At 37.1% G+C, this 18,080-nt stretch overlaps 1 protein-coding gene across 7 annotated transcripts in view; it reads left to right on the forward strand.

Annotated features, from left to right (window-relative positions):
* The window catches only part of TNNI3K (TNNI3 interacting kinase), a 285,366-nt gene that overhangs the window by 230,258 nt on the left and 37,028 nt on the right, over window positions 1-18,080 (forward strand). For all 7 annotated transcript variants that reach the window (XM_079128911.1, XM_079128916.1, XM_079128915.1 and 4 more), the window contains 2 exons: window positions 4,081-4,140; window positions 6,528-6,697. In XM_079128911.1, coding sequence (XP_078985037.1) covers window positions 4,081-4,140; window positions 6,528-6,697 — 230 coding nt within the window. The remainder of the gene's footprint in view (window positions 1-4,080; window positions 4,141-6,527; window positions 6,698-18,080) is intronic.

Genomic DNA, 18,080 nt, shown 5'->3' on the forward strand with positions numbered 1-18,080 from the left:
CCCAAGCACATATAGTCACTTAGTGATTTAACCAGAGGTTTTATGCAGATCCCAGGTCTTCTCCCTTCAGGATCCCCCTCATCTTCTAGTGCCTCTAGGTGATAAGCAAGATTCTAAAGTGGCCCCTAAGATTTTGATCCCCTGGTGTACATACATGTATAATCCCCTCTCTCTGAATGTGAGCAGAGTCTGTGAAAATAATGTGGTATTATTCCATGATTATATCTCATTGTATGCCAAAGAAAGATGGTCCTGTGTGGAACTAACCTAATCAAATGTTCCCTTTAAATGTAGAGAATATTTCCCAGTTGGTCACTAGAAAGCAGTCAGAAACACATGCCCTTGCTGGTCAGAAATAAAAGCAAACAGCCATATTGTGAACTGCATTTGGAGGCCATGTGGCAATCAAGTGTGGGCACTCTCTGAAAGCTGAGGGTCATTCTTGAACAATATTTGGCAAGTACACAGGGAGATGAGTCATACAACCACAAGGAAATGAGATCTGCCAACAGCCAATGATCTTGGCAAAGACCCCTGAACCTCAAATGAGAATCACCCCATGCCAGCTGGCACCTTGATTTCACTGTGATGAGCCTCTGAGCAAAGGACCCAGCTAATCAGTGCTGGACTTCTGGCCCAGAGAAACTGTCAGATAAAAGATGTAAATTGTTAAAAACACTAAATTTGGTATAATATGTTATAAAAAAGTAAGGATTACATTCTCGTTGCCCTGAATTCTGACTGCTGGTTTTTCAAGCAAATGAACTTATCAAAATTTTAAATATTTCATAAAATGCAAATGGAGACTACTCTGACTAAATGCTTTAAAAAAAAAAAAAAAGAAAAAAGAGAGAAACACTCTATATCCTTCCTTCCTTCTAAATGATGCCCTCCTGAATCTACCTGATTCTATTCATTCTCCAGTGCTTTCAGGTAGCTGTCTTCTACATTTGTTATCTATGAAAGCTTTGATCTAATATAAGCTACTTGACCATTTAGATTCTGGATACATTTTGAAGTTGAGATTGATGTGATTTGCTGCTGTGTGTTAGTCAGCTTTTTGTCACTGTGACCAAAATACCTAAGATGAACAACTGAGAGGAGAAAGATTTATTTTGTCTCAAAGTTTCAGAGTGTACAGTCCATGGCCATCTGACTCCGAGGCAGAAACATCATGGCAGAAGGTCCTGGCAGTAAAAGCTACTTGGTTTATGGTTGCTGGGGAACAGAGAAAACAAGAGACTGGGGAGAAGGTAAAACCTCTTTCTAGGGCATACCCCTACTGACCTTCTTCCTCCAACTAGGACCCACCTCCCAGGGGTTCATTCAAAGATCTGTGGATCAATCCATCAAATAGATTAATCCAATGATGAGGTCAGAGCCTCCGTGAACCAATCATTGCCTAAAAGTTCACCTCTGAAACCTGTTGCCGTGGGGACCATGTTTTTAACTCATGAGTTTTGTGGGGGATATTCCAGATCAAAACCATAGCATGATACCTTGGATGAAAGCATGACAGAAAGAAGTCAAAGATTATTCTGTGTTTTTTGTTCTCTGTAGGTAGAGGATGAAGTGGACATAAGAAGAGATTATAAAATGCATTCTATTCCATGTGTGAGTTTAGAGTTCAGGGGAGAGTACTGGCCTAGGGACAGAAATCTAGGAGTTGTTTTTTAAAGGCATGAAGCAGAATTACTACCTTAAAATTACCTCTAAGTAAGTGAAGAGACGCCAACCCTGAGTCCTGGAGTGATTCAAAATTTAAAGATAAGGAGAGATGAAACCAAAAGAGAAGACTAATGAAGAGAGGAGAAAAACAAGGAAAAAAAATGACCTCAAAAAATATATATACTGTTTTGGGAACAATAGAATGATTCTTATTTAATGCTATGCCAAATGAGATGAACAATAAAACTTAACATTGAATTTAGCAATGGAGAGATCTTTGTACCCTTGTCAAAAACAATTTCAGCACTATTGCAGAAGAAAGCTTGATTAGGGTGGAGGCTGAAAGGGAGGAGCCTATTAGAAACAGCAAATTTAGACAAAGATGAACAGCAAAGTAGAGCAGCATCTTGAGGAAGAGTCCACAGGAGTTTTGTTTTGTTTTTTCTTTTCAAAATGAGAGAGGATATAGTATGCCTGTGTGCTGAAAGGGATGAAACAGTAGATACCATGTAAAAATGCAAAATGTAGGAGATTTACTGCTGGAGCACACAAGTGAAAGACCTGGACTCAAGTAGAAGCAACATTCATTCATAACAACAGAAGTGAAGGCAGGTTAGGTATGGTTAGACATAAGTGAGTAGGTAGAAATCATAATTGGAACTGGAGGTTTGAGAAGAGATGAGAAGGTACAAAATAGCCATCTGGAAAATAGGAGGGTGAGTGGACTGGGCATAGGTCATAGGCTCTGGGTAGTACTGAAGGTCTTGGGGTTAAAGGGTTATTATTTTCAAGCAAGACCAGTAAGGTGGATTTAATCAAGCTAGGACTTTTTTTGGTTGTGTACAAAATGCAAAATAGGGCAAGGAAGTTGAGGTTTGCAGAAGGGAGTGATATGGGAAGTTCTTGTCAATGAAATGTAAAGTAGATAAGGAGAAAGTAAGAAAAGTAGAGGACAATAAACAGTTGATGAGATGAGCAAAAAGTAATAATAAAGGAAATGTATAGTATAATATCTTCTTTAAGGTATATTTGAAAATGTTCTCTATAAAATGTTTTTGCACTCTGTTTGCTTTTTAAGTGTAAAGGGCTTGGAAATACCAGTGTGACCCAGGATGGTCAGAATCAGGGTTCTAGAGTTGGGCTGGAAAGAAAGGAGATGGAACCCAGGTTGATCTGTCAGAGACATAGAGTGAAGAACACAGAGGGATCTGCAGGCCTAGGTAGTGATAGGGACTAGGCTATGACACCAGAGCTGAGTGACCACATGCAGGGAGAATGCAAGCTCATTGTATAAGAGAAGGTGAAGGAAACTGGAGGTCAGGCTGTTGCAGGGATTATCTTCATGGATAACAAAAGGACAACAGCCTTAGAGAGCATGGTAGCAAACCAGTGGTTGAAACCTTAAGAGAATGAGGGAGAGTAAGTCAGTGGAATAAGCTGACAATCTGGTTTGTTTAGAGGAGAAACAGTTTGGAAACAGCAGGGACAGCAAGGAAGACACAGCATTTTGCTCACCCAATTCCATCCCCACCTACCCAGAGGTACTGAAGTATGCTAGAGAAAACAGCTTCCATGTAAGAGGACTCTGGGGGAAGCAGTGTCCTAAGGGGAGGGCTAGATATTAAGGGAGAGATTGTTCTACTAAGAATCTAAATTAGTTGGTTACTGTGCCTGAATGTTAAATTGGGTTCTCTACCTCCTGGCAGTGAAAATTTCATAAAGGGAGAAATGATAGGATATATAGTCCTTGTTATCTGACAAAAGGAGGTATATAATTCCAGAATTTTTCCTGTAGATCCATAACCATTTTTATATCCTTTGCTACTGGAACAAAACTTGAAATATAATTAGAATCCAATAAATGCTTAACAAAACATCTGACCTGAGGTTTATAATGGACAATATCTTAATGGCCTTAAACTATACCTTAAGTCCTAAAAAAGGACATTGTTATGATGTTTCTATCTTGATTTTAGTTTTGAAACTGAGATGTCTTTTCAATAGTGAAGTTAATTATAAAATTAGCTTTAGCAGTCTTTCCTACAGACACATGTGCAATATATTGCAAGGCGTGGAGATGGTTAATAATTTTTTAGATCCACTTTTATTCTTTCATTTTGAAGAAGAAAACCTGCCATTTAAAAACATGCAAAGCTAATTAAAGCTTTCCACTATTTCATTATCTGAATGTAGTTGCAAATTCTGACTTAAAACTCTTATCAGAAGACTCAACATCCCTCCATGAACAGCAAATGAACATTCAATTAACACTTCAATACAAGTGTATTTTAAATAAAAATATACTTTATTGTTAATCTCATTCTTTACAAATGCAAATACCCAATTTTAAAATCCAAAGAGAGTTTCCTCTCTTTTATTCTTCAGGGGAAAATGTCTTTTCTCTATTTACAGGGAAGACCTGAGTTTTCTGAAGTTGTTACGAAGTTAGAAGAGTGTCTCTGCAACATAGAGGTAAGAACTTTACCTTCTGAAATAAGTCCACTTAAAAGCCCTGATGTCCAAGGCTGTCAGGTAATGTGGGTGAGAGGGCACTTATGGAAAGTTACTTTCCATTTATACTTAACCTATTCATTAAACCTCTAGGGTAGAACAGAATTGGCTGTTTCTAGAGGTCACAAGATAAATTCAGAGTGAATTTGGGTAGTTCCAAAATATAATCAGTCAAGTAAATGGTCAGAGTTCTGCTCAGGTTAAAAAAAAAAACTGATAACTAAAAATTTGAAAGCATGACAAATTTATTAGAAGGTAATTATTTAAATTGATTTCTGTCTATACAAAATTCTTACATATGGTGAAATGTAAGCTAAAATGTTAAGCCATCCATTTATGTTCAATAAGAAAGGGGAAAATTATCACAAAAATAATGCAGAAATTAATTGAAAAGCATTGCTTTTATACCACACATATGTTACATAAAGTGATATATGTTGATAATCAAGCTAATGGAATTTTCTTCCCTTAATATCAGGGAGCTGTTTGCTTTAATTTTCTCTATAATTGCCTTAATTTGCTGTACACCTGGTCAGGAGATAGCATTTGAAAATAGGCAAAGGAGCTAAAACAGAAGGACTAATTTAAAAATAATATATTCCCAAATGCACAGGAGTGCTAGTGAGGAGGGGGAAGGACATCACACATATAGGATATGCATATGAGGGGAAGAGACAAAATGGGAGATTGCTCAGCTAAATATCAAAGTGGAACCATTCACGAAAGATTTTCCTTCCAAAAAGAATCTCAGCAAAGATTCTCTGGAACCCAGTCCATTGGGAAAGGGTTTTAGGTCTGTCTTAGATGCAGCCTGCAGTCAGTCATTCTCTCAGGATGCCACAGAAACTTCTAAAGAGGAAGGTTTTTGTGTAGAAGGAGATTTCGGTTTTTAGACATAAAATCTCATTTCCCTTCTCTTGGTCCTGAAATTTATAGGAAATGAGGAGAACGGTATACATTTAGTGATGCTTCAGCAGTCCCTGTGGGCAAGAGAATCTGCCAGAGGCCTTCAGTGTTAAGAGATGCCTTGGGGCTTGAGTTCAAAGTATCCTCTCACTTTGTATCTGTGTTTGACTAGACAAGGTTGCTCCTAGCCTACAGGATATGTGTCCCATTAGAAGGGGATGGGAAGGACAGGGATAATGGTAGGATCTACTAAATAAGCTTATTTTCTTATATTGATCAAGCCTCTTAGTATACTCTCCCCACTAGGACAGAAGAGGAGAGGGATATATGCAGAAAAGAGTTTGTTGAATTGGGTTGCACTGATTAGTAGACCAGAGTCAGGGAAAGGGATTTGACTAGAAGAGTCTCATAGTTCTCTGCTCTCCACTTTTCAACTCTTCAGGCAGTAACTTAGACCAATGTCAAGAGGGAGAGACTTGTCATTGGCAGATATAATAAAGTTCAGAGGGGCAGAAAATATTTGAAAGCAGGATTCTAAAATATCTTAGAGGATGAAGGAACAGGATATGTCTAACAATAAATTTAGCAGGAATAATATAATGCTCTGCTTAAGAGCTAAAGAAACAATAATAAAAGAAATGAAATGCTAGAGACATGCTTAAGAAGCATCATGAATATTAGTGGGTAATAAACTCACCAACAGTTAAAATATGTTTTCTGGCTACAGAATAGAAAATTTGCTCACTCTTGTTCTGAAATGACCAAACAAAATGGTGTCCAGTTGTGTCCCTGCTCCTTTAAAAGAATGAAAACTGGGACACACATTTTCTTGGACAGAGATCAGAATGGTGAATGGGTTGAAAATCTTGTAAGGTTAGAACCAGTTGGAGGAACCAGGAATGTTTATCAAAGGAATAAACATTAGGGATAGTCCAACAGCTGTTTTTAAACACCTGAAGAACTATCATGTAGCAAAGACATTAGTGTGCTTCTGTTTGGTTAAACATTTGCCAGATACTAAATCATACTTCATCTATTAAATGGATGTGTTCTTGGGAAAATGTGTGAATTCATTTTAAGTCAAGGTAATGCTTTATGTAAAAGGATTCATTTTAGCTACAATTTAAAGGGACTTTGCCATGAGTCTTATTGCCATATTGAATAATGTTGAGAATCTTGTGATCATTGAATAATAAACATTTAAATATCTATTTTGTGAATCTGATTTGGTGCTACTGTGTTTTTTGAAAGATGAAGATAAGTATAACAGGCCAACCAGGAATGTAGAACTAAGGAAACACCAGAAGCAAACTAAGATGGATAGAATATTCACCAGTATGAGAAATTCTGGAACAGAAAATTAAAATAAATTCATATTCCACTCTATTCCTTTATGCCCATTGGATTTATCAAATGATTCAAACTGCTTCTCCTTCACTTAGCTGATGTCTCCTGCATCCAGTAACAGCAGTGGGTCTCTCTCACCTTCCTCTTCTTCTGATTGTCTGGTGAGCCGGGGAGGGCCAGGCCGAAGCCACGTGGCAGCTTTACGAAGTCGTTTTGAGTTGGAATATGCTCTAAATGCAAGGTCCTATGCTGCCTGGACACAAAGGTGAGTAGTAATCTAAACAACAGTCTAACCATAAAGTCAGATTTCAGAACCATATCAAGATAGTCTCATCAAATTTGATTACTGTGGACAGGATTAACCACCCTCTGGAAAACATTATAAAAGGAGTTTCAAGATCATTTTTCTTATAATATCTTTTTATTTCAGATTCTTTCTGTGACTTGCATGTAATATACAATTAGCTTTAGCTTGGTAAGAAATGTCTACTACATAGCAACAAAAAGCATTTATTGAACGTATTCAAGGGTTTTTTTCTGGAATCCAGAGAATATTACCTGGACAGGAGCCAGAGAACAGCTTTGGATTCTCCAAGGCCCTAAAGTTCTGAATTGCATGAATTACCCTAACCCACAAATTTTACTCCTAGGAATATACCAAAAAGAATTGAAAACTGGTATTCAAATATCTGCACTCAAATGTTTAAAGAAACCCTATTCACAATAGTCAAAAGGTAGAAACAACCTAAATGTCAATCAAAGGATGGATATATAACCAAAAAGTGGTATTCATATAGTAGAATATTATTCACCCATAAAAGGGAATAAAGTACCGACACATGCTACAACATGGATGAACCTTGAAAATATGCTAAATGAAGCTAAGCACAAAGCTTATATTTTATATGGCCTTATGTCTTTGAGTATCCAAAACAGCATACATCAGCCAACTCAGGCTGCCATGACAAAGTACCATAGACTGGGTGGCTTAAATACAGAGATTTATTTTCTTATAGTTCTAGAGGCTGGGGGGTCTAAAATCAGCCTGGTTGGGTTCTGGTAGGTAATTTCTTCCTGGCTTCAGCAGTCTGCCTTCTCTGTGTGTCTTCACAAATCAGAGAGAGAGAGCTCTAATGTTGTTTCTTCCTCTTATAAGAGCACCAGTTCCATTGAATTGAGGTCCCACCCTTAGGATCTCATTTAACTTTAATTAGCTCCTTATTGGTCCTGTCTCCAATATAGTCTCAGGAGAGGTTGGGGTTCAACAAATAAACAAGTGGAACATAATCAAATTCACAAAAATATGTAAATCTAGAAAAAAAAAAGTGTATTGATGTTGCCAGGGGATAAGGAGAGGGAGAAATTGGAAGTTACTACTTAATGGGTATTGGGTTTTAATTAGGGGGTGTTGAAAATATTTGGGATTTAGGTAGAGGTGGTAGTTATAAAACATAATGAGTATATTAAATGCTACTCCCTTTAGTAAAATGGTTAGTTTTATTTTTGTGAACTTTGCCTCAATGAAAATAAAAGTAAACACATGCATGTGTGCACACACATGTACAAACACGTATATATGCGCAAAAAAGAGTAAATCAGAAAAAGAAAAAGACAAAAAAAATAAAGCTCAGCATTTTTCCAAAGTAAGCTCTACCATTTATATGCCCCAGTTCCCAGTAGTCTTTCTGTCTCTGAACTTGTAAAGTTTCAAGAAGAGATACATCAGTCATCCATTGCCAGATAAATTGTGCATAATAACCCATCCCATAAATTAGGTTAATACAACCATAAGCTTTTATTTCTAGCTCATGTGTCTGTGGGTTGGTTTGGGGTGGAATCAATTCACATGCCCAGGTCTGCTACATATATTTCTCACGCTCCTTGAATGAGCATGTAGAACATACTATTTATGTGCTCTTCTCAGACAAAACCTGAAACTTAACTTGTACATTTAAAGCCTTTGCTCAAGTTTCATCCTCTGACATTCCATTAGCAAGTCACACAGCAAAGTCCAAATGTCAACAGGGAGAAAAAATATACTCAATCTTTAGTGAAAAGAACTGTGAAGTCACGTGGTAAAGGACATAGATATAAGAACAATATAATTATTCATAGATACAGCAATAATGTACAAATTCATAGGGAATTAGCAATAAAAATGCAGTCTACCACAAGAGAGAATGTGATTATCCCTTTGTGGATTAAATAGCTATTCTTGGTTAGGCTCTTGTGGCTGGTTCACATTTCATTCACGTAAAATATATTTTTCAGTTCTACCTGTTATGGATGGGGATCTGAGTAGGCAGCAACTGTAGCTTGATGAAGACCCTAGAAAGTGCATACTGCAATCAGAAAACCAGAAAAGACTGACAGAATCTCTTTCCTGCCACATGAACTCCTTGCATATAGGCCTGGTTGCACATACTCACACACTTGCATATTCTATTATTAGAGTAAAAGTTCTTAAAATGGTGAAGGTGGGGAAAGGATTATCTGGAGTTGGCAATGGTCTTATACAATCTACAAATTGCTACTATTGCTTTCCAGCTATAGTTATTTCCGGGTTTGACAAAAGAGTTGTAGCTACAGCTCCGAGGAGACGGGAATCTGAATCTTGAAGCCTTTAATCTATGGAATGTCATGAAATTAAGTACCAGCAGGTTTGATTGATAACCAGGCAAACTGGACACAATTCTTTATTGGATTTCAGTCTCCAACATAATTTCATAAGGGGCCTATAGGCCAAGATTAGATTAGGTTTGGGTACATCATCCTATTCTACTTCTATCTGCTGGTCTATTCTCTACTTGTAGTTTTTAAAATTAATTCTCTGAACAGTCAGATTTTGATATTTCTAAAGCACAGCCACCTGAGGTTTTTCCACTTAAGACAGAAGAGGATGAGCTGTGGAGTCAGACATATCTGAGGTTCAATCTTGGCTAGCCATTACCAGTTCAGTGACCTTGGCCAAGTTATTTAAGTCTCACATGTAAACTATGGATAATACTACCAGCTCTTAGGATTGTTATAAGGAAAAGTGCCATTCTCACAGTAGAGACAGAGGATGACTGAAAGATGCCGGCAGGCCCAAGCAAAGAACTCAGTCCTGGTACTGTGCATAAGTCACAGAATTTGCAGTACATAAAGAGCTACACAGAATAGGAGGCACAGCAACACTCCCAACCGAAGGAGTTGAGAGTGGAGGGAACACAGCCTCTCTGGGCTTTAGAATGGCAAACCATCACTAATAAAACTGCCTGAACTGAGTGGGAAAACCCATCAGGTTTTTTGAATGCTCCCTTTGATATTCTTAGAAGATTTTTGGTTTTTTGTTTTGTTTTGCTTTGTTTTTAAATAGCCTTTTGACCCTTCATGACTGTTATGGAACTCTTATAAGGGTCTGTCTACTGTGTGCAAGTTTTCATGACTGTTGTGGAACTCTAATAAGTGTCTGTCTACTTTGTGCAAGTTTTCTCTGAACAGCCTAGCACATCTCAGTATTTACTGCAAGGGTGAATTGAAGGCCAGTTTGTTAGTTGTACCATCCCTTTAGCAAGCTCAGTCTTTGGATTATTTGCAATCAATGACAGGAATAAGTAAAGAATTTAACAAAGCTGTACAATGGACTGAGATAGGAATCATGTCTTTTTTATTCATTACTATATACAATTATCTCACAGTATGATTAGCCTAGGGTCAATAAGTAATAAATACTTGTGTAGTAGATAAAAAATGAGGAATTGGATAAATTGGCTCAATATATGGTAATTATTATTAATTTGGAGCATAACCAGAGAACAGGCTTTAACTGTTCTATCAATCTTTCCATTTAAGTAGCTACCCCTATTGAATATACTGGACACTATTTTAAACTCTTTGAACAGTCATCTAATGAAGCCTAAGGAGGCAGGTATTCCATTGTTTTTAGATGAAGAAACTGAGGTTCAGAAAGGGTAAGAAATTTCCCGAGTTAATGGAAAGCAAGGAGGAGGCAGGACTCCCCTGAGTCCCAGGACTCTCCCATGCTTTCTGAATTTCATTGGCAGAGGAGGTGGCACTTTCCAGAAGCTTAATATATTTTGCCAATACTTGTATTTGCTGGACTTCTTCCAGTTTCTTCTGGAAGTTGATCAAGGCATGAATTCAGCTATTCTTCCCACGCTTACATTTTCAGCCTATACACATGAATGCAGAGGAAGTGAGACCAATGATCAATAGGTTCTCAGAGCCCAAAGATACAGGGGTCCAGCAAGGCCACAAATTTAACAGCCTATAAGACAGTGGTTTTCATCTTTGACTGCACTTTAGAATCACTTGGGGAGTTTTTACAAGTATCAATGCCCACAATCAATTAAACCAAAGTCCATGGGGGTGGCAACCCTGCATCAGAATGTTTTAAAGTTTCACGGGTGATTCCAATATACAACCAAGTATGAGAAGGGTGATTAAAGAGAATGGCCCAGTGCTAATCTTTCAGTCACTGTGTGGGAGGAGGATGCAGCTGATGGAATAGATGGAAGAGGAAATGAGAGTAGAGGAGAAATAGCAACTGTAACAAAACAGGGCTGCTGAAGGTTGATTCCTGCATGGTTTCCCTCCTAAGGTCTTACAATGTATTAGTTAACTCTGATTTGTGGTTCCTAACTTATTTAAGTTGCACACTAGAATATGATGTTTACCATGATATTAGGATTTTTAAAAATATGTACAAGATTTGGCCTATAGTCCTTACTGGGATCCCTTAACTGTGTCTTGATAATAGTGCATTAATTTTTCAATTTCTGGTTGTGAAGTTTATAGCTACTTTGTTGGAATTCTGTAATGTTTGACTTGATTAAGGTTTTGGTTGTTTGCAAATTTATCCCTACTTATTATTATTTTGTTTCATAAAATAAATTTTGAGGTGGGAAATTGTGTCAGATATTTTCTTCATGGACAGAAAGAATTCACTCATGCCAACTGAAAACACAACTTGATAAAATTTGAGACTGTGAAAGACACTCTTGAAGTTCTGCCTCTTTTAAAAGATTTTTGTGTCTGTAGATATATTTGGAAAACCAAGCATGTGGCACTTGCTCCTCCCACAGGGTATGAAATTTCCCATCTTGTACATGGATTACATCATGTAATTTTAGAAATGACAAAGTGATACACAACCTTTCAGATGCGAAAACCAATTAGTGTTTGTGTGGGGCTGGGCTCTGAGAATAGAACGCTACGACCTAGTTAGCTGTCCAGGAGAAGGAAACCAGGGATTCAGGCTTTGGAACTGTAAAACAGATACATTTGGAATTAATCTTTCACACTACAAAAGGGTCCATCAGAGGGTTACTTTAAATAGAAAGCTTGCCTAGTACACTTAGAATGCATTCCTATTTCTAAAAATTAAATATAACTTATAAAATTTCAATTCGTACATTGTTTTTCTGGAGTACAGCATTTGTGTACAATGACAGCTCCAAGAAACAGATATACCTGGTAAGAAAGAGGATAGGAAGGCAGTAAGGCGCCTGTGTCCCTTTGCTGTCCTAGAGAAGGATGTTTCTTAACTAACAGTGGTCACGTCTCCTCATCGTGGGCCAAATACTTCCCTTTTTAATCTGTCATCTCTGACACACTTCTTTGTACTGAAACTTCCCTCAGGATCCTCAAATATTCCCTTTTCTTCCAATCCTTTCTTCATCTTCAACTTCTTTCCTGTGTCAACTCACCATAATTAGCATTTTCAACACCATGTTCATGACCACCTGAAACTCACACCTTGCTTTTCTCTTCTCCATAGTGTCCTTGTGATGTTATCCAATCATCTGGACCCAACCATCTCTCTCTTTCTCTCTCCACCTCTCTGTATCCTAGTTGATAGATACAACTTGGACCTCTGCTTCCCAGCCTTTGTGACACCTTTACCTTCTCCATGCCCTATACCACCTTAACCCTCTGTAGCCAGGATATCTTCCTTATGTAGGACTCCAATATTATCTGCATTCAAACCTGCAGTAACTCTACTGCCTCTAAGATTGAGTGACGTTATTTCACTCTGGAGTTTAAAGTTGCCAATGATACATATTTCAACATTGTATGTTCCAGGGGTTCTGAACACAGACTGATGCTGTTACTCTCCCTCTTTTCAAATGCATTCTTGGTTTGAGAAACAAGATGAGACATTTTTATCTGTTGTTTGTTTTGCTTTGCTTTGATTTTTGATAGTCGTAATGACTAGAAAGGTGCTAATGATGTTTAGTGGACTGGGACCAGAATGTTGATCTTCCTACAGTGTTCTGGGCAATCCTACAAAATGCAAAAGGATCCTTTATAAAGTGTCCATAGCACACTATGGATAACCTAAAGTGTCCCCTGTTTCGTGTGGACACACCACAGTCAACCTACCACCTTAGCCTGACTGTTCTTTAACCATGGTCATCCCCCGAGTCTAGTGGGCTATTAACCAGTCTTTAGTAGTTATCTCAATCAGTTAAACACTGTTGTGATGAAGCACTTCAGGGTTTCTCCATCCTTACCCATAGTTTAACAAAGCCCACAGTGCCTCTGGCCACTTTATATATTTACATTAGTTCACCTTATAATTATATATCTTATTCCCTGTTAGTTCATAAATATTTTAGGGAAAGACATTTTCTTTGTTTACAGGTGCCTACAGTATCTCATTTGTAATTTAACTGTATACAATAAATACTAAATATTTTTATTTGTAGTAGGCTAGATAAATTATTAGTTGGGCTAGGAATACCATGGTTTGTATTTCTGCAATTTAAATAAGTAAAATCTTGGCATTCAGAGTTTTTGATCCCTACATTCCTATCAAGTTCAAATTTGTTCTTGCCCCCAAAATAATGAACTACTAGATATTCAGACATTTTTTTTCCCATTCTACACCCTCCTATTAGGCCATTAAATACCAAATTACCTCCCTTTAATAAACAAAAATTTGAATGTATGTACCTGAGATGTGTGAGGTGAAAAGTGACTTCCATATTGATTTGTGCTTTTAAAAATTTTTTTCAAGTTGAGGAGTTAAGAAAAGTTTCACTGAAGAGGTAGGTTGGAGATATAGGGCAAATGTGAAAAGAACAGGATAATAAGTGCAAAATAATGATTATGAAATTACTTATCTTCCTTTCCTATATCTTAAAATCTTGGTACCTGGTATGATATATCCCATTTTTGCTGCTGTTGATTGTTCTTGGCTTTTCACCCTTCCCCATAAATTTTATACTCAGCTTGCATTTTCTACACAAAAAGATAAGATTTGGATTATATATATTAAAATCTATAGATCAATATGGAAAGACCTGAAATCTGTATAGTATTGAGTCTCCATTATCATAAATATAGTGTAGTTTTTGCAATTAATTACATTTCTGTAATTCTTTTACTAAGAGTATAATTTTCTTCATAAGCTTCTTTATGCCTTTTGTCATATTATTGGCATATTCATTATAATTGCTAAAATAATTTGGATTGATGAAACCATATCATTTCATTCTCTCACACTATCTATTCCTCTTTGCTTCCCCTCAGATCATTTGAATATGCATTCATTCTATTTCTCTTCTTACCAGGTATCCTAAGAACTTTACATGTTACTTTAAAAATTTTGTATATAATATGTTTGTCCTACTTTCAAACAAAAGAAAAATCTTAGACTATCATGATTACAAATCATTCCTGCCTGACTTACATAGCTATTAAACTATTTTATTTTTCATCATGATTTTTAAAATTGTATATTTAAATATTACCTTATTATCTTATAAAGCTGTAACTTATTTAGACTTGCCCACATTTTACTGTTTCCTTATTTGTTAGGCTTACATTTCAAACCTTCCTCCTGGATCATTTTCCTTTTCCTCAAATACATCTTTAAAATTTCCTTCAGCATAACTCTGTTAGAAATAAACATCAGGAAATACTTTACTGTTTCTTCTTTCTTAAAAGATATTTACTGGATACAAAATTTTGGGTCTTCATTTCCCCCTCTATGCCTTCAAGATGCTATTCTATGTTTCTGATTTGTTTCTATTAAAATTTCACCTATCAATCTCTGTGTCGTTTTGTCATTATTCTGCTCTTTCTAACTGCTTTTAGAATTTCTATTTGCCTTTGATATTTTACAATTGAACTCTCTAGTGTATAAGTATGGATTTATTTTTATTTGTCTTGTTCAGAATTTGTTGGATTTCTAGAATTTGAGAATTGGCATCTTCCACAAATTCTGGATAATTCTCAGTCATTATCTCTAAAATTTCTCTATGTCATCTTCTTCATTCTCTCTTTCATGAACTCTAATTAAAGGCATTTTAAAGCTTCTTACTCTATTTTTCATGTTTCCCCCCCCCCCCCCCCCCCCACACACACACACAAACACGATTGAAACTTGAACTTTGTGCTGTTTTCTGGTAATTTTTTTCAGATCTGTCTTCTAGTTCTTTCAGTAGCTGAATGTAAGATGATACTTATTCTGTTTGTTAACTTTCCAATTCAATTAATTTTTAATTCTATTCCATTCTAGAAGTTATGTGATGCTTAGAATTTGGACAGTGTTGAAAATCTTTGTTCTTTCTACATATTTTTAGTCTTTTCTTTCTTTAAACACATTTACTTTACATTCTGCATCCATATTTCTGATCTCTGAAGGTTTTCTCAATCTAACTTGTGTCTGCTATTTCTTGCTCATGCTGTATGGTTTTGTTGCAGATTTGGGATTTTTATCTCTTGTGAGTTCTTGGTTTCTTGGACCTTTGTCTCTTGGTCCCCCATCCACCTTGTCTGCTGTAGGGGACTCCACAGATGATTAGATTTTGCTCCTCATCATCATCCAGGGACACTAACACATCAGGACCAAAATAAAACTTTAGTTTGGAGTTTCTCATAAAACATATATACTAATAATTCTGATTTAAAACCTGCTTGTGTGTGGGCTTGTGCATAGGATTTCTCAGGATTATATTACATATTTCTTGCTTTACCTGGAGCCAGATAGGAAATAGGTCGTATCCTCTGTATCTCCTTATGTAGAGTAGATTTTATTGTTCTTGGTTCACCTAATCTTGGTCCCTTGAGGATTCTGACTTTTGATAGGTGTTTCTTATTTCCCACTCTGCTTGGGCCCATTCTGTACCTTTCCTATGTGTTTCATTAAAATTCAGGCCTTGCCCAGCCTGAAGGCCCAAGCCTTAATCCCAGCTACTAGGAAGGCTGAGGAAAAAGGATTGCAGCCTGAAGCCAGCCTCAAAATAAAAAGGGGTAGAGATATAACTCAGTGGTAGAGTGTTCCTGGGTTCAATCAAGAAGAAAGGAAGAAAGGAGGGAAGGAAGGAAAATTCAGGCCTTAGGTCAACAAAAATCAATATGAAACCTTCCTTGCATTTATATTCACCTAGAATGAGAGGCTTAACCAATCATTTATTAACTTGCTGATATCCACACTAGATTGCAACAGTATATGCACACCTGCTCTCCTTTTCACTGCTGCATCTATAGCCCTTAGAATGCTCTCTGGTACATGGTCAGTGCAAAATTCCTATTTGTGGAATGAATGAATGAACGTGATCATGTCCCACAAGCATGATAACATTTATTTCTCATAAAATCTTGTGAAGTATATCTCATGTTTTCCATTTTTCGAAGAAAGCAAACTGGGATTCAAGTAATTTTAAGTAACTTAACATGAAATTATATAGCAAGAAAACAAGTTTATAACTGAGTCTGGGCCTGTCTGCTAGCATTTCCTTTACATGATGCTGTCTGAAGACTAAACTTGACCAATGTGTTTAAACAACCTCTAAGAGCTAGAAATTTCTGACCTGAGGTTCAGTTTTTGAGGATAATCAGCAGAGAACTGTCCGGGGCACTGAACTACTTCACAGCAAAGCTCTGCTGGAGCCAGTGGAACATTGTACACTCTCAGTCTGGCTAATATAGACTTTGATTGCAGGAAGATTCCCTTTCACCCTACTGTTACACTGGCCACTTTGCTTCAGCTCTGAGGCCTCACCACAGATTGTAATCAGCTACCTGTACTGATATAGTCCCAACCTGCACACAAGCACCCAACACCTGCCTCCCTCACAAGCAAGTCATGGACTAACCCCTGCCTTCTCAATTTTCTTCAGTCCTCTGTCTCAAAATCAGCCTAGCTTCCAGGCCACATTTTTAAAAGCAGCAACAACCAATCAGAACATATGAAAGGATGAACTTCTTCCTTCTAGGAATTTGTCAAACAAAGGGATACTCGTCGGCCACTTTTGAGGATAACTCTAGTGTGATTATTGAATTAAGAATATTGAAAAACTGATTCTAGGTGGATTTTTTTTTTCCCTCAGTAAATGTACTCTCCACCACAATAGTCCATCTATGACCCTTGTTTCACACTCAGTGTACTTAAGAAAAAATAAGGAATCTCTTAGTTAAAATGTGGGAATAAGAAATAGCTTTTCTGGTGATGACCGTTTAAGTGCTAGAAATAAAGAGATACACTGCCCTTTCTCATTCATAAACAGTCTGGGCTCAGAATTTTTAGCTGATTTACATAGAATTTAGGATTCATAAATTCTAGAAAAGAATTTTTAAAAAGTATTTATTTATTTAATAGAAGATTATTGATTTAATATCTATTTAGTGGTGTCTTGAATGGACTTCCATGCCTACCGAAACATCATTTTATCAAGCCCTCACTTGAGCCACATCTTCAGAGTTTATAAGAAGAGTTGTCTTACTAATTCAGTGACTCTAGTTATGTGACTTAAGTTCAGTGGCCCTTGCTTACATTGTGTAAAGAAGAGATTGAGATGTTGCTAAGGACAAGATTTTTTTTCCAGGATACTTATCATTTCTGAAATACGCAATTTTTATGACAGTCCTTCTCTGAAGGCCAGTTATCAAGCTCATTAAAGTTCTGCAGTGGAAAAACACAAAAGCCAAAGGACAGAAGCTATAGTTTAAGCAAATGCCATGTTGCCTATCAGCTGACTTGTATCTCTTTCTCTTAAAGCTCAGATCTTCTTGAGATGCCTATATTTTTTTCTAATTAATAAAAATCTGTTTTCTTTCAATCCCACGCCTCATCATCAGGAGGTGCCAAGCTGAAAGGGAAAGTATATAGCTGTGCACCTTGATGGGAGGATGCAAAAGAATTTGATACCTCCTCATTATGTCTCTGAATGTCGTCTAATAGGGAGGAAAAATTAAAGCAAATGGGGAAGGTTCTTGCAGGAAAACTATTTCCAAGAAGGTAAAAAAATAAATAAATAAATAAGTAAATAAACCTAGTCATCTGTATTATGAACGTAGCCATTGATATTTTCAACTCGGCTCTTTACCACAGCCTGGCTTGCCATACCCAGAAAGCACTATAGTGAAATATACAAACAATTCACATAAGAACACATAACACTCCAAATGTGAAAGGAAGATTGTAAATTGATTGCTAGTTCCCTCTGCATTTCAGGCTTCTGCTGCCTCACAGATCCTCAGAACTGAACATCGTCTGTGCTGAAATGTGATAGGGCCGGGTGGGAGAACTCCCTCTCGGTTGATGTAGACCTGTGGCAACCATGTTGACTGCTCTTTTTGAGCTGCGTGCTCTCTAGCGCCATCTAGCAACCAGTTGACGAGCCCCGAGCGGGACT

This window comes from Sciurus vulgaris (assembly GCF_902686455.1).
Source record: "Sciurus vulgaris genome assembly, chromosome: 1".
Taxonomy (NCBI): Eukaryota; Metazoa; Chordata; class Mammalia; order Rodentia; family Sciuridae; genus Sciurus; species Sciurus vulgaris.